At 42.5% G+C, this 16,960-nt stretch overlaps 1 protein-coding gene and 1 long non-coding RNA gene across 2 annotated transcripts; both read left to right on the top strand.

Annotated features, from left to right (window-relative positions):
* Positions 1-3,234: 3,234 nt before the first annotated feature.
* LOC118371298 (carcinoembryonic antigen-related cell adhesion molecule 8-like) lies at positions 3,235-9,316 on the top strand. Its single transcript, XM_035756704.2, has 6 exons — positions 3,235-3,413; positions 3,803-4,102; positions 4,942-5,223; positions 6,816-7,091; positions 8,859-9,063; positions 9,180-9,316. The coding sequence occupies exons 1-5, from the start codon at positions 3,359-3,361 to the stop codon at positions 8,957-8,959; spliced, it is 1,014 nt and encodes a 337-aa protein (XP_035612597.2). The 5' UTR covers positions 3,235-3,358; the 3' UTR covers positions 8,960-9,063; positions 9,180-9,316.
* A 2,422-nt stretch (positions 9,317-11,738) lies between these two features.
* On the top strand, positions 11,739-12,720 carry LOC127914337 (uncharacterized). Its single transcript, XR_008088106.1, has 2 exons — positions 11,739-11,856; positions 12,195-12,720. It is a non-coding gene; the product is annotated as an uncharacterized LOC127914337 (long non-coding RNA).
* The last annotated feature ends 4,240 nt before the right edge of the window (positions 12,721-16,960 follow it).

Genomic DNA, 16,960 nt, shown 5'->3' with positions numbered 1-16,960 from the left:
CTGAATACCAGGCCTGGTTTCCCAGATGTTTCAGTGTCCTATTGTTTCAGTACTTGTCTTATATTATCTCCAATGTATCGTCCATGTAAAAACCTGTCTGATTAGGATGAATAACATACAATACCGACAATACCTTTTTTTTGCTATGCGCTATGCATTTTGCTAGATTTTTTTCCATCACAACACTAACGTGTAAGAGGCCTTCAATTGTGTAAATGGACTGGATCTTTATATTTACCACTTGGATCCTGTTTCTGTAATAATGAAATCAGACCTTTTTGTTGAGAGTCTGATAATCTAGCATTAATATATGAGTGGTTAAAACATGGTAATAACAGTCTTCTAAGTATATAAGAAAAGGTTTAGTATACCTCCACTGGTATACCATCCAGCCCTGGAGTTTTCCCAGAATTAAAAGGCTTTAATTGCATTAAGAAGTTCCTCCTCTGTAATTTGGCCTTCACATGAGTCTTTCTGTACAGATGTTAATTTTACATTATTAAATAAAAACAATCCATACAATTAGCTTCAGTGAGTGGAGATGGAGGAGACTGAAACGAAAACCTTCCTTCCTCTTTCAAAATATTGTTTGGGGAATCATGGGTGACTCGTTCATTTGTAACAAGTTTCGGTAAATAATTGTTGGTAGCATTTCTATGTTGAATATTAAATATATTTGGTGCATTTTTCCACATATTCCATCAAGTTTGCTATATTTTTTAGAATATATTACATTTCATCTTTCTTGATTAAGTTCCTCCATTTCTTTTTGTTTTTCCTCTAACTTATTCTGAGCCTTTATGTTACAGTTTTTTATTGCTATCTATTTGTACTGTTAGTCCTTCCATTTCCTTTGTTAATATGGAATCTTTTGACCTAAAAGTGTCCCATACAATAAGGGGATCTGCTGTACCTATGTTATGTCAGAAAATTATTCTGTCCTAGTTAAAAACAAGTTATCATCCAATAGGCTTCGATAAAATGTCCAATATCCTCACCCACATGGAAAATCTGTAAGAGTATGCCAATTATTTGATGGTCCGACCGCATTCTGTCCCCCATCAACACTTAATCTGTTGGGATAGTGACATAAGAAAGTAGTCAAGACTAGCTTGATTGAGCCTCCACCATGTGCATCTCACTAGGTCAGGATATTTAAGCCTCCATACCGTGCATTCAGAAAGTACTCAGACCCCTTGACTTTTTTCACATTTTGTTAGGTTACAGCCTTATTCTCAAATTGATTAAATCGTCCCCCCCAATCAACACATAATGAAAAAGCAAAAACAGGTTTTTACACATTCTTGCTCATTTCTTAAAAATGAAATGAGATATCTCACGTTTACGTAAGTATTCAGACCCTTTACTCTTTACTTTGTTGAAGCATCTTTGGCAGCGATGCCAGCCTTGAGTCTTCTTGGGTATGACGCTACAAGCTTGGCACATCTGTAACTAGGGAGTTTCTTCCATACTTCTCAACAGATCCTCTCAAGCTCTGTCAGGTTGGATGGGGAGCATTGCTGCACAGCTATTTTCAGATCTCTCCAAAGATGTTCGATCAGGTTCAAGTCCGGGCTCTGGTTGGGCCACTCAAGTACATTCAGAGGCTATTCCCGAAGCCACTCCTGCGTTGTCTTGGCTGTCTGTTAAGGGTCGTTATCCTGTAGGAAGCTGAACCTTTGTCCCAGACAGAGGTCCTGAGAGCTCTGGAGCAGGTTTTCATCAAGGATCTCTCTGTAGTTTGCTCCGTTCATCTTTGCCTCATATCTGACCAGTCTCCCAGTCCCTGCCACTGAAGAAAATTCCTGCAGCATGATGCTGCACCACCGTAGGGCTTGTGCCAGGTTTCCTCCAGATGTGATGCTTGGCATTCAGGTCAAAGAGTTCAATCTTGGTTTCATCAGACCAGAGAATCTTGTCATGTGCTTTTGTTGAGCATTGGCTTCCGTCTGGCCACTCTACCATAAAGGCCTGATCAGCGGAGTTCTGCAAAGATGGTTGTCCCTCTGGAAGGTTCTCCCATCTCCACAGAGAAACTCTAGAGCTCTGTCAGAGTGACCATCTGGTTCTTGGTCAACTCACTGACCAAGGCCCTACTCCCTCGATTGCTCAGTTTGGCTGGGACCCCAGGTCTAGCAAGAGTCTTGGTGGTTCCAAACTTCTTCCATTTAAGAATGACGGAGGCCACTGTGATCTTGGGACCCTCAATTCTGCAGAAATTATTTGGTACCCTTCCCCCAGATTGGACTCTCAAGGATGATCAATGGAAACATAATGCACCAGTGCTCGATTTCGAGTCTCACAGCAAATGGTCTGAATACTTATGTAAATAAGTTATTTCAGATGTTTATTTTTAATGCACTTGCGAAAATGTAAAAAGAAAACTTATTTTTGCTTCATCATTATGATAAGGTATTTGTGTAGATTGATGAGGGAAAATATTTATTTAATCCATTTTAGAATAAGGTTGTAGCGTAACAAAATGTGGAAAAAGAAAAGGGGTCTGATTGCTTTCCAAAAGCACTGCATATATAATGTAACAAAACAGCTGCTTGACCGTTGGTATGAGGTTCTTACAGTGTAAGTTTTCGCCAGGTTTAATGGGACCCATGTCATCCAAAACTTTGACTCAAGTTTAGCAAAAAGCATCTGGATGCATACCAGTGGTCAAGCATGGTAGTGGTAGTGTGATGGTTTGAGGATGCTTTGGTGTCTCAGGATCCGGATGACTTGCCTTAACAGAAGAATCCAGGAATTCTGCTCCATTTCAGAGAATTCTACAGGAGAATGCCAAGACAACTGGCTGTGAGCTGAAGCTGAAGCGCAGATGAGTCATGCAGCAAGACAATGATGCTGAACACAATCTGATGTTTTGGAATGGCCAGACCTAATCCCAATTGAAATGCTGTGGCAGGACTTGAAAAGAGCAGTTCATGCCAATTATTAAGTCTAAAGGGGCAATTACTTTTTCACACAGGTGAATTGTGTGTTGCATAACTTAAATAAAGTATACATTTAGAAAAACTCAGGTTTACAGTAAACCATAATCAACTTGAAAACACTCCTGTGTGTCAACAAAAAACACAGTGGGAAAAATGTGCGTGGGCAAAACAGGGCGTGGGTAGTTGGGTAGGTGTGTGTGAGTGTGTTCTGGCGACAGGTAGGGTGGGTTGGTACATTTGTATCACCTGACTCCAGCAACATTACATGATCCTGAATAAATATTTGTTGATTGAGAGGAGACTGTGACTGTGGAGTATTGACATGTTTGGATTTACCAAGAAGTCTGGACAGTCATTTGGTTCATAGGAAAGTTCACCGTTCATTTCTGACCCGGTGTTTGATATGTGGTAGAACTATGGAGTATCCTCTAGTGTGGGTTCTCATCCTGGTGCTGCTTAACTTCACTACAGGTAAAGAGGACAAAACACTCATTCTGGAAAGATATTGATGCCTATTTGTGCTATAATGCTTTGTTAAATAAGTAACAGGTTGTTCAAATGTCTCTGTTTGGTTGATGCACTTCAGTCAAACAGTATCAATTCAAAAAAGTTGAGATTTCTATTTCTATCTGACATTGACAAAAATGTCTAGAGTAGACATTAGAAATAGATAGTAGGTCATGTTGTAAATTGTGGGTTCAAATTGAAGGCACAATTTTGAAACAAAAGCTTGTATTTCTGCCATATTCCGAAGATTTGATTAATCTCAATTAGAATATTTTAAGGAATTTTAAAGAGTTCTGTACTGATTAATAATATCTCAAAACATGAACTAAACTCATCAGTCCATCCTCTTCTAGATGTCTCTGGCCAGGTGGTGGTTCCCTCGATGAACCCCTTAGCTGTGGGCAGTAATGTCACCCTGAACCTAGTTCCTCAAAGCCCCATCAACATAGGGACCTGGTCATATGAAACTACAACCATCGTACTTTTCTATCCTAATGGCAGTATTGTGAGTAAAAGTTATCAAGGCAGAGTCTCATTCAACCGTTCCTCCGCAGAGCTGTCCATAAGCTCTCTCCAACTCAACGACTCAGGACGATATACCGTGCAGGGAATGAAGCCAGTCCTGTATGCTGTGGTGACCTTGTCTGTCCAGGGTAAGGAACTGACCTCTGCCTGTCTGTTTATCTTTCTACGGTGATAAACTCTCACTCACTGGCGCACACAGTCAGTTGCTCGCACACATGCTAACCTGCACACTTACTTACCCATTCACAGACCTTCTTCAAACATGCTAACCTGCACACTTACTTACCCATTCACAGACCTTCTTCAAACATGCTAACCTGCACACTTACTTACCCATTCACAGACCTTCTTCAAACATGCTCACCTGCAAACTTACTTACCCATTCACAGACCTTCTCCAAACATGCTCACCTGCACACTTACTTACCCAATCACAGACCTTCTTCAAACATGCTCACCTGCAAACTTACTTACTCAATCACAGACCTTCTTCAAACATGCTCACCTGCACACTTACTTACCCAATCACAGACCTTCTTCAAACATGCATGCACATACATTCTCTATCAGGGATTCATCTCTGTCACAATAATAAAAGGCAAAGTCATTTTCCTGACCTCCAAAGCTAACACTTAAATATGTCAATGTTTTCTGAACCTATAGTGAATTTGGCCTTTGTAATACCTTAAACAGATCACAGAGTTTGAGCAAACTGTTTTTTTTTCAATTTCAGATAAGACGACCATAATATTTTGAATGTGTTCAAAGAGACTAAGGGCTCTACAGGGCTCAAGACCTGGTCTCTATGATAAGTAAACAAAATAGCATATTTAGATTGATTTCCAAAGCAAGTTTTACCATATGAAACGAATATCAACTACATGGTTGTAATTCAGTAAGACACAAAAAAAACTTTCTTGAAACACATCCACCTTATCTTGACTGCCATCGTCTCTCTCACCCACAGAGCCCATTTCAAACGTGACTCTAAGGGCCAACGCCACTGATCTAGTGGAATTAAACGACACTGCCATGTTCACCTGCTCCGTCTCCTCTGGCACTTCCCTCTCCTACCACTGGCTGAATGGCAGCTCAGAGGTCACAGCCAGTGACCGAGTTTGGCTTGGTGGTGGGAACAGCACTCTCACCATAGTCAGTGTGACACGATACGATGAAGGGCCGTTCAGATGTGAGGTCATCAACGGAATCAGCAACGGCACCAGCCAGCCCATTGGCCTCAATGTTAGATGTGAGTATCAGAGTATGCAGTATACTGTACATTAATCATACACAACATACATGGATTGTACCTTGTCATTGAGAGCCAGCCTTCCATGCAATGATGTGCAACTGGGTACTGGACTTCCTGACGGGCCACCCCCAGGTGGTGAGGGAAGGCAACAACATCTCCACCCCGCTGATCCTCAACACTGGGGCCCCACAAGGGTGCGTTCTGAGCCCTCTCCTGTACTCCCTGTTCACCCATGACTGCGTGGCCACGCACGCCTCCAACTCAATCATCAAGTTTGCGGACGACACAACAGGGAGGAGGTGAGGGCCCTCGGAGTGTGGTGTCAGGAAAATAACCTCACACTCAACGTCAACAAAACTAAGGAGATGATTGTGGACTTCAGGAAACAGCAGAGGGAACACCCCCCTATCCACATCGATGGAACAGTAGTGGAGAGGGTAGTAAGTTTTAAGTTCCTCGGCGTACACATCACAGATAAACTGAATTGGTCCACCCACACAGACAGCATCGTGAAGAAGGTGCAGCAGCGCCTCTTCAACCTCAGGAGGCTGAAGAAATTCGGCTTATCACCAAAAGCACTCACAAACTTCTACAGATGCACAATCGAGAGCATCCTGTCGGGCTGTATCACCGCCTGGTACGGCAACTGCTCCGCCCACAACCGTAAGGCTCTCCAGAGGGTAGTGAGGTCTGCACAACGCATCACCGGGGGCAAACTACCTGCCCTCCAGGACACCTACACCACCCGATGTCACAGGAAGGCCAGAAAGATCATCAAGGACAGCAACCACCCGAGCCACTGCCTGTTCACCCCGCTATCATCCAGAAGGCGAGGTCAGTACAGGTGCATCAAAGCTGGGACCGATAGACTGAAAAACAGCTTCTATCTCAAGGCCATCAGACTGTTAAACAGCCACCACTAACATTGAGTGGCTGCTGCCAACACACTGACTCAACTCCAGCCACTTTAATAATGGGAATTGATGGGAAATTATGGGAAATATATCACTAGCCACTTTAAACAATGCTACCTAATATAATGTTCCCTACATTATTCATCTCATATGTATACGTATATACTGTACTCTATATCATCTACTGCATCCTTATGTAATACATGTATCACTAGCCACTTTAACTATGCCACTTGTTTACATACTAATCTCATATGTATATACTGCACTCAATGCCATCTACTGTATCTTGCCTATGCCGCTCTGTACCATCACTCATTCATATATCTTTATGTACATATTCTTTATCCCCTTACACTTCTGTCTATAAGGTAGTAGTTTTGGAATTGTTAGCTGGATTACTTGTTGGTTATTACTGCATTGTCGGAACTAGAAGCACCAGCATTTCACTACACTCGCACTAACATCTGCTAACCATGTGTATGTGACAAATAAAATTTGATTTGCTTTGATTTGATTCGCCTATTTTCATCCCAAATCATTCCTCTGTGTACACATGATCCAGATCATTATTTGTTAGAGATCATTAGTAGACTGTGTTTAGTAGAGCAGGACAGAAACATATTCTAGGTAATGTTTACCCAACACTTCATTGTTGTTGATTTTCCCCCATAGATGGCCCAAGTAACCTCACCATGATGGTAGTTCCTGAGATGACCATAGGACATACAGCCTACAAGACGGGCTCTGACATCACTCTGTCCTGCTCCGCTCAGTCCAAACCCGCTGAGTCCTACAAGTGGGGGTTAAATGGGACGTTCCTCAATGAGCAAAGCCCACAGCTCAGCCTGCAGAACATCAGGGAGAACCAGACAGGAAGTTATGCCTGCTTAGCCCACAACAATGTCACACTCCAAGTCGCCTCCATGACCACAATGATAAAGATCGTGGGTGAGGCAACATTCATCGTCACGAAATGTCATATAGTAGTGAATATTTGATTATTGATGGGTATAAACAGATTTTGTTATACAGTGGGGCAAAAAAGTATTTTGTCAGCCACCAATTGTGCAAGTTCTCCCACTTAAAAATATGAGAGAGGACTGTAATTTTCATCATAGGTACACTTCAACTATGTATGACAGACAAAATGAGAAGAAAAACATCCATAAAATCACATTGTAGGATTTTTTATGAATTTATTTGCAAATTATGGTGGAAAATAAGTATTTGGTCAATAACAAAAGTTTATCTCAATACTTTGTTATATACCCTTTGTTGGCAATGACAGAGGTCAAATGTTTTCTGTAAGTCTTCACAAAGTTTTCACACACTGTTGCTGGTATTTTGGCCCATTACTCCATGCAGATCTCCTCTAGAGCAGTGATGTTTTGGGGCTGTTGCTGTGCAACACGGACTTTCAACTCCCTCCAAAGATTTTCTATGGGGTTGAGATCTGGAGACTGGCTAGGCCACTCCAGGACCTTGACATGCTTCTTACGAAGCCACTCCTTCGTTGCCCGAGCAGTGTGTTTGGGATCATTGTCATGCTGAAAGACCCAGGCATGTTTCATCTTCAATGCCCTTGCTGATGGAAGGAGGTTTTCACTCAAAATCTCACGATACATGGCCCCATTCATTCTTTCCTTTACACGGATCAGTCGTCCTGGTCCCTTTGCAGAAAAACATCCCCAAAGCATGATGTTTCCACCCCCATGCTTCACAGTAGGTATGGTGTTCTTTGGATGCAACTTAGCATTCTTTGTCCTCCAAACACGACGAGTTGAGTTTTTACCAAAACGTTATATTTTGGTTTCATCTGACCATATGACATTCTCCCAATCTTCTTCTGGATCATCCAAATGCGCTCTAGCAAACTTCAGACGGACCTGGACATGTTCTGGCTTAAGCAGGGGGACACGTCTGGCACTGCAGAATTTGAGTCCCTGGCGGCGTAGTGTGTTACTGATGGTAGGCTTTGTTACTTTGGTCCCAGCTCTCTGCAGGTCATTCACTTGGTCCCCCCGTGTGGTTCTGAGATTTTTGCTCACCGTTCTTGTGATCATTTTGACCCCACGGGGTGAGATCTTGCGTGGAGCCCCAGATCGAGGGAGATTATCAGTGGTCTTGTATGTCTTCCATTTCCTAATAATTGCTCCCACAGTTGATTTCTTCAAACCAAGCTGCTTACCTATTGCAGATTCAGTCTTCCCAGCCTGGTGCATTTCTACAGTTTTGTTTCTGGTGTCCTTTGACAGCTCTTTGGTCTTGGCCATAGTGGAGTTTGGAGTTTGACTGTTTGAGGTTGTGGACAGGTGTCTTTTATACTGATAACAAGTTCAAACAGGTGCCACTAATACAGGTAATGAGTGGAGGACAGAGGAGCCTCTAAAATAAGAAGTTACAGGTCTGTGAGAGCCAGAAATCTTGCTTGTTTGTAGGTGACCAAATATTTATTTTCCACCATAATTTGCAAATAAATTCATAGAAAATCCTACAATGTGATTTTCTGGATGTTTTTTCTCATTTTGTCTGTCAAAGTTGAAGTGTACCTATGATGAAAATTACAGGCCTCTCTCATCTTTTTAAGTTGGAGAACTCGCACAATTGGTGGCTGACTAAGTACTTTTTTGCCCCACTGTGTATTGGTATTTTTTTTTACCACCAATCAAGCGCAGTACAGTATGACAAATGACTCCTCCTCTTCTTTTACCATAGAGCCGATATCAGCGGCCTCTCAGCCTCTCAACCTCTCAGCCTCTCAGCCAGTTCAGCTGGTTCTTCAACGGCTCCCAGATGGCGGTTGGCTCAGTGTATGAGACTGGCCCACTGACCTTAGCCAATCATGGGGAGTACACCTGTGTGGCCTTCAACAACATCACTGGCAGAAACAGCACTGTCTCCAAGATGCTCATTGTTGTTGGTAAGACAGAAGAGCCATCCAAACTGTTGAATTTGTACATGTAGATATCGGCCATTCAACAAACAGTGATTGTGATTGTAGTCAATATTCTTGTGACACTGACATTTTCTTCACAGAACCAGTAACCATGGCCATGGTGAAAGTCATGGGTTCCCAGCTAATAGCAGACTACATGTTTGCGATGACCTGTGAGACCACAGGAACCATTTACTCCATTCAGTGGATGAGGATCGGCTGGCCTCTGTATGCTGACAACAGAACAGACTTCTCTATGAACAACAATACACTTACCTTCAACTCTGTCCAGGATTCTGACAACGGAGACTATCAGTGTTGTGCCTCCAACCCCCTCAGAAACATGACCAGCACAGAATACAGACTGATCGTCAACTGTGAGTAGTTGTTATGGCCCAAAACCAAACTTGATATCTGAAAATGTTACTCAAATTTTTACCTATAATGAGGGGAAGATGAAATTTATAGTGATGGTAAGTTTGGATCTGACTTCTGACATAAAGTATATAAAGCCAAGGGGGTGGGTGGGTATTAATGGGGTAAAACCAAAGCAAGCACCTAATGGCAGTTCCAATAGCTAATCTCATTCAATATCTTCATTATCTCGTGTTTCACAGATGGTCCAGAGAGACCTCTTATCATGAGTCCGGATATAGCAATGACAGGACACAGCGTGACCTTCAACTGCTGAGCCTCCTCTCAGCCTCTCAGCCAGTTCAGATGGTTCTTCAATGGCTCCCAGGTGGCGACCGGCTCAGAGTTTGAGATGGGCCCACTGACTTTAGCCAGTCATGGAGAATACACCTGTGTGGCCTTCAACAACATCACTGTCAGAAACAGAACTGTCTCCAAGATGCTCACTATTGTTGGTAAATCAAACTACAGATTCTTTGCTTTGTTGTATTCATTTACTTTCTGATAAGAATACAAATATCTCAATATACACTGAGTGTACCAAATATTAGGAACACCTTCCTAACATTGACTTTCCCTCATAACATCCTCAATTCGTCGGTGCTTGGTGTCTACAAGGTGTCGAAAGCATTCCACAGGAATGCCGGCCCATGTTGCACACCAGAGAAAGGTATTGTGTGTAGAGGTGCTGACTAACTGCGAATAAACTGTAAGCTATAAAAATAAATAGTCGCACACTCTATTTATATATATGTAACAGTGTAACTTTAGACCGTCCCCTCGCCCATACCCGGGCGCAAACCAGGGACCCTCTGCACACATCAACAACAGTCACCCATGAAGCATCGTTACCCATCCCTCCATAAAAGCCACGGCCCTTGCAGAGCAAGGGGAACTACTACTTCAAGGTCTCAGAGTAAGTGACGTAACCGATTGAAACGCTGTTTAGCGCGCACCACCGCTAATTAAGCTAGCCGTTTCACATCCGTTACACTCACCCCCCTTTTGACCTCCTCCTTTTCCGCAGCAACCAGTGATCCGGGTCAACAGCATCAATGTAACAGTATAACTTTAGACCGTCCCCTCGCCCATACCCGGGCTCGAACCAGGGACCCTCAGCACACATTAACAACAGTCACCCACGAAGCATCGTTACCCATCGCTCCACAAAAGCCGCGGCCCTTGCAGAGCAAGGGGAACCACCACTTCAAGGTCTCAGAGCAAGTGACGTCACGATTGAAACGCTATTTAGCGCGCACCACCGCTAACTAAGCTAGCCGTTTCACATCCATTACACATATATATATATGTGACAACTTGTAAAAAAAAAAATGACAACTTGTAAAAATCCAAATATCTTCACAGATCTTCATTGTAAAGCGTTTTAACACTATTTCCCATGCTTGTTCAATGAACCATGAACAATTAATGAACATGCACCTGTGAAACTGTCATTAAGACACTAACAGGTAACAGACGGTAGGCAATTAAGGTCACATTTATGAAAACTTAGGACACTAAAGAGGCCTTTCTACTGACTCTGAAAAACACCAAAGAAAGATGCCCAGGGTCCCTGCTCACCTGCACTAACATGCCTTAGGCATGCTGCAAGGAGGCATTAGGACTGCAGATGTGGCCAGGGCCACAAATTGCGATGTCCATACTGTGAGACACCTATGACAGAGCTACAGGGAGACAGGACGGACAGCTGATCGTCCTTGCAGTTGTAGACCACGTGTAACAACACCTGCACAGGATCGGTACATCTGAGCATCACACCTGGAGGACAGGTACAGGATGGCAACAACAACTGCACGAGTTACACCAGGAACGCACAATCCCTCCGTCAGTGCTCAGACTGTCCGCAATAAGCTGAGAGTCTGGACTGAGGGCTTGTAGGCCTGTTGTAAGGCAGGTGCTCACCAGACATCACTGGCAACAACGTTGCCTATGGCAAACTCTTTTGTGTGCCCATGTAACGGATGTGAAACGGCTAGCTAGTCAGCGGTGGTGCGCGCTAAATCGGTGAAGTCACTTGCTCTGAGACCTTGAAGTAGTGGTTCCCCTTGCTCTGCAAGGGCCGCAGCTTTTGTGAAGCGATGGGTAACGATGCTTCGAGGGTGACTGTTGTTGCTGTGTGCAGAGGGTCCCTGGTTCGCGCCCGGGTATGGGCGAGGGGACGGTCTAAAGTTACACTGTTACACACATAGGGCACACAAAATTACAACAACCAATCACTGCCCGCGACTGGTCCTTTGATGGCCGTAGGCGTCTCCTTGAAAAATGCAGGGATTTACACCTGTTTGGCCAATAACTCTTTAACTAACATCTCAATGTCCAAGACCATTAGTCTGGATGTCACTGGTAAGTGGGTGGGTGGGTTGTTGTAGTACGACCTAGGTGGGATATAATGAGTAATTAAATGTCACAAAGTTGTTTTTATTATGTTGAATTTAATTTGGTTCTAGTTTGCGTACGTGTTTATGCAAGGATCATTTTCATGCATTATGGAAATGCAATACAGACATTTTATGAACTGGGAGATACAGGCAGGAATCAAGAAGATGTATACACTGTATATATATTTTTGAATGTCCTCACTCACTTATTCTATTTGTTCTCCCCTGCCTCCCCCTCCCCTGCCTCCCCTCCTCTCCCATTCTCTTTGTTCCCCTCCTCTCCTATTCTTCTTTCTCTCCCAGGCCACTCGCCAGCCCCTCCATTCCTGTCCAGAGTTGGTCTAATGCTGACGGCCCTGCTAGCCCTCTCTGCCTCTGATCAACCACTGAGACCACCACAGTAAGCACACTGCATGTCTGTCTGCTGGCTGGGAGCCAATCACTCCCTTCCCTCTACCCTCACTGACTCCCCTTGCTGATCTGGAAAAGGGCTGGATAGAAATAAGTAGTATTGTCAATATTGTAATTGCCTCAACTCACCACCATAGGGCTGGGTTTAGCGTGCTTAGCTCCTTAGCTCTTTTCCAATGCTTTTAGAATGTGAGGAGAGTCAACAAGAGGTCAGATGAGAGGGGCCTATCCCCTTAGAATAGAACCCACCTCTACGATGTGTTTTTATGTCAATCATCTCTATAAACATATTTTATTTTTTAAAACTAAAGTCTTGAAAACTGGTCTTCAACAAGGTAATTGAAGGCGCAAAGATTCACTGCTCAGTTGTGCTGCCTATTTCTGTTTGTAATTAAATGTTCTTAGATATTCACTGCAATTGTGACTGTGACTGTTTCCCTGGAGTCCATTCACTGAGTCCCTTTCTGTGTTCTGTATTTGATCATGTATGTAAACTCTGTTATTTAAGTACAAATTCAGGTTTAATTAACTTGTAAATACCTTAAAGGTAAAACATTTCAATTGATAGTACAGTTAACTGGTGTTTATGTCAAATATTGTTTTTGCATAAGCTTGTAAATTCTCGGAGGAGACGCAGGTTTGTGCTGTTGTCTTATGTTTATATTTCCTCTTCATTAATTATTGTCTTACAGTGCCTTGCGAAAGTATTCGGCCCCCTTGAACTTTGCGACCTTTTGCCACATTTCAGGCTTCAAACATAAAGATATAAAACTGTATTTTTTTGTGAAGAATCAACAACAAGTGGGACACAATCATGAATTGGAACGACATTTATTGGATATTTCAAACTTTTTTAACAAATCAAAAACTGAAAAATTATTCAGCCCCCTTAAGTTAATACTTTGTAGCGCCACCTTTTGCTGTGATGACAGCTGTAAGTCGCTTGGGGTATGTCTCTATCAGTTTTGCACATAGAGAGACTGAATTTTTTTCCCATTCCTCCTTGCAAAACAGCTCGAGCTCAGTGAGGGACTTGGAGTGACACAATACACGCAAAATAAAATATGAAATCTAATGATAAAATGCTAAAATAATACATTGGAAATCACTCCACATACACGTTAAAGTATTACAGTATAATTATATAATACATTTTTATTTTCAAAAATAGTAATGGTTCTTGAGCAAGCAATATGAGATTACAAAACATTGTTACAATGTTTATAAAGTAGTTATTAAAGGTCACAAAGTAAACTGCTGTATTAGTTTGAGTGCCATTCAGTTTCTGCCAACTATTTCACATCCAAAAACATTACTATCATGGGCTGTCAGAAACAGACTGAGAAGCAGACTAGGATTGTATCCACTTACTGGACAAATAGCACTGATCACTAATCACTCACCTTCACAGTCACACAGTCTGTCATGGTGTCTGGGGGGGTTGAGCTGGTCTCCAACTCTCCCTGGGTCCTACACTGTACCTGTAGCGGCACTGACAACTGAACGTTGTACATCAGTTTCAGGAATCACTTGGTAGAGAGGATGAGAGAGAGAGGTTGATCAGAATGGATATGTATAGTGCACTAGGACAGTATTCAGACCCCTTGACCTTTTCCACATTTTGTTACATTACAGCCTTATTGTAAAATATATATATTTATTAAATTCCCTCATCAATCTACACAAAATACCCCACAATGACAAATCCATTAAAAAAAACGTTTTTTTGCAAATGTATTAAAAATAAAAACGGACATATCATTCAGACCCTTTACTCAGTAATTTGTTGAAGCACCTTTGGCAGCGATTACAGCCTTGTGTCTTCATGGGTATGACACTACAAGCTTGGCAAACCTGTATTTGGGGAGATTCTCCCATTCTTCTTTGCAGATCCTCTCAAGCGCTGTCAGGTTGGATGGGGAGCGTCCCTGCACAGCTATTTTCAGGTCTCCAGAGATGTTCGATCGGGTTCAAGTCCAGGCTCTGGCTGGGCCACTCGAGGACATTCAGAAACCTGTCCCGAAGCCACTTCAGCATTATCTTAGCTGTGTGGAGGGTCATTGTCCTGTTGGAAGGTAAACCTTCACCCCAGTCTAAGGTCCTGAGCACTCTGGAACAGGTATTCATCAAGGATCTCTCTGTACTTTTCTCCATTCATCTTTCTCTTGATCCTGACTATTCTTCCAGTCCCTGCCGCTGAAAAACATCCGCAAAGCATGATGCTACCACCACCATACTTCACTGTAGGGATTGTGTCAGGTTTCCTCCAGATGTGACACTTGGCAATCAGGCCAAATAATTAAATCTTGGTTTCATCACAGCAGAGAACCTTGTTTCTTATGGTCTGAGAGTTCTTTAGGTGCCTTTTGGCTAACTCCTAGCAGGCTGTCATGTTCCTTTTACGGGGGAGTGGCATCCGTCTGGCCACTCTACCATAAAGGCCTGATTGGTGGAGTGCTGCAGAGATGGTTGTCCTTCTGGAAGGTTCTCCCATCTCCACAGAGGAACTCTGGAGCTCTGTCAGAGTGACCATCGTGTTCTTTGTCACTTCCCTGACCATGGCCCTTCTCCACCCGATTGCTTAGTTTGGCTGGGCGGCCAGCTCTTGGAACAGTCTTGGTGGTTTCAAACTTCTTCAATTTAAGAATGATGGAGGCCTCTGTGTTCTTGGGGACCTTCAATGCTGCAGAGATATTTGTTGGTACCCTTATTCAGATCTGTTTTATATTTTTATTTATTTTACCTTTATTTAACCAGGTAGGCTAGTTGAGAACAAGTTCTCATTTGCAACTGCGACCTGGACTAGATACAGCAAAGCAGTGTGACACAGACAACAACACAGAGTTACACATGGAGTAAACAATAAACAAGCCAACAACACAAACATGTCAATGACACAGTAGATAAAAGAAAGTCTATATGCAGTGTGTGCAAAAGGCATGAGGTGGTAGGCAAAAAATAGGCCATAGGAGCGAATAGTTACAATTTAGCAGATTAACACTGGAGTGATAAATGAGCAGATGATGATGTGCAAGTAGAGATACTGGTATGCAAAAGAGCAGAAAAGTAAATAAAATAAAAACAGTATGGGATGAGGTAGGTAGATTGGGTGGGCTATGTACAGATGGACTATGTACAGCTGCAGTGATTGGTTAGCTGCTCAGATAGTTGATGTTTAAAGTTGGTGAGGGAAATAAAGGGAAATAAAGGGAACTAAAAGTCTCCAACTTCAGCGATTTTTGCAATTCGTTCCAGTCACTGGCAGCAGAGAACTGGAAGGAAAGGCAGCCAAATTAGGTGTTGGCTTTGGGGATGATCAGTGAGATATTGATAATTTTTGAGTGATTTTGTCATCAGTACATTCAACTATGTAAAGAAAAAAGTATTTAATAAGAATATTTCATTCATTCAGATGTAGGATGTGTTATTTTAGTGTTCCCTTCATTAAATGAAACAGAATGTTCAATAGTTTACCTTGCCCAGTGAATGCCAATACACAGAACAGCATTATAATCTTTAATCTCATTCCTATGGCCACACCATCCTTGTGAATGTGCAATATAACCTCTGCAGCTTCTGCTGAATGAACAACTAAACTGTGCAGTTACTTCACCCCTTCATATGGATGTGTGTCTCAGTCTGAGATTAAATGGGCCATGTTGTATGAGACATGTCCCCCTTCCTAAAACAACACCTGCCTTGTGGCTTTTTGTGTTATATACACCAAGAGTTTTGGAAAGAGTGGACATTTGCCAAAACAACACCTCATAGTGTTAATGATGAGTGAAGTCAGCCTGACAGGTGGATGAGGGCCCTTTATGATACTGATCTGTGATAGACACTATGGCAAAACACTCTTCTGCCTTATGTTCAATAAATATACCTTCTTTGAGAGCAAACTAACAAATAACGTTCATTAAATAGAATGTTTACCTGAAGACTTGAAGGCCGCTTGAAACATTCAGCCAGACACTGTGATTGTGTCTCCTTGGCAAACATTAAGACAATGATCAAATGTTCCTCTAGCAAAACAACGAGGAAATTAAAGCGTCATTGATCTGATAGATCAATATTGTCACACCCTGACCATAGAGAGCCTTTTTATTCTCTATTTTGGTTAGGTCGGGGTGTGACTAGGGTGGGTGATCTAGTGTTTATTTCTATCTTGGCCTGGTATGTTTCCCAATATTTAGGCAGCCATTTCCCCACTGTGTTTTGTGGGATCTTGTTTTTGTGTAGTTCCCTGTGAGCACTGCATGAGTGTCACGTGTCGTGTGTTCTTTTTTTTATTTTTTTCGGTTCTCCTATAATAAAAAAGATGTTGAACCGATATCACGTTGCGCTTTGGTCTGTCTCTCCACATGATCGTGACAAATATGCTGCCCATTCAAGCGATTCGAGCAAACTAAAATGAGTTTGTGTGAAAGGGTTAGAGAAGTTATATTTGCAGTCAAATGTTACATTGACAATTACAGGAAATAAACTTTCTTACACGGCATAACGGTTTGGTACTTGCTGGATTCAATTAATCAGTCATGAAATTGGGCTCCACACCGCTACACTGGATTGGCTGGATCATTCACACCCACGTCGACAAAACCTCAAGACCGACTTAAAAACAGATATTTACACTTCAGGCATGTTTGAAGATGTTAGGT

The sequence above is a fragment of the Oncorhynchus keta genome, chromosome 31, assembly GCF_023373465.1.
Source record: "Oncorhynchus keta strain PuntledgeMale-10-30-2019 chromosome 31, Oket_V2, whole genome shotgun sequence".
NCBI lineage: Eukaryota > Metazoa > Chordata > Actinopteri > Salmoniformes > Salmonidae > Oncorhynchus > Oncorhynchus keta.
Note: the sequence above shows the minus strand (reverse complement) of the source record. Positions and strands in the feature narration are given on the sequence as shown.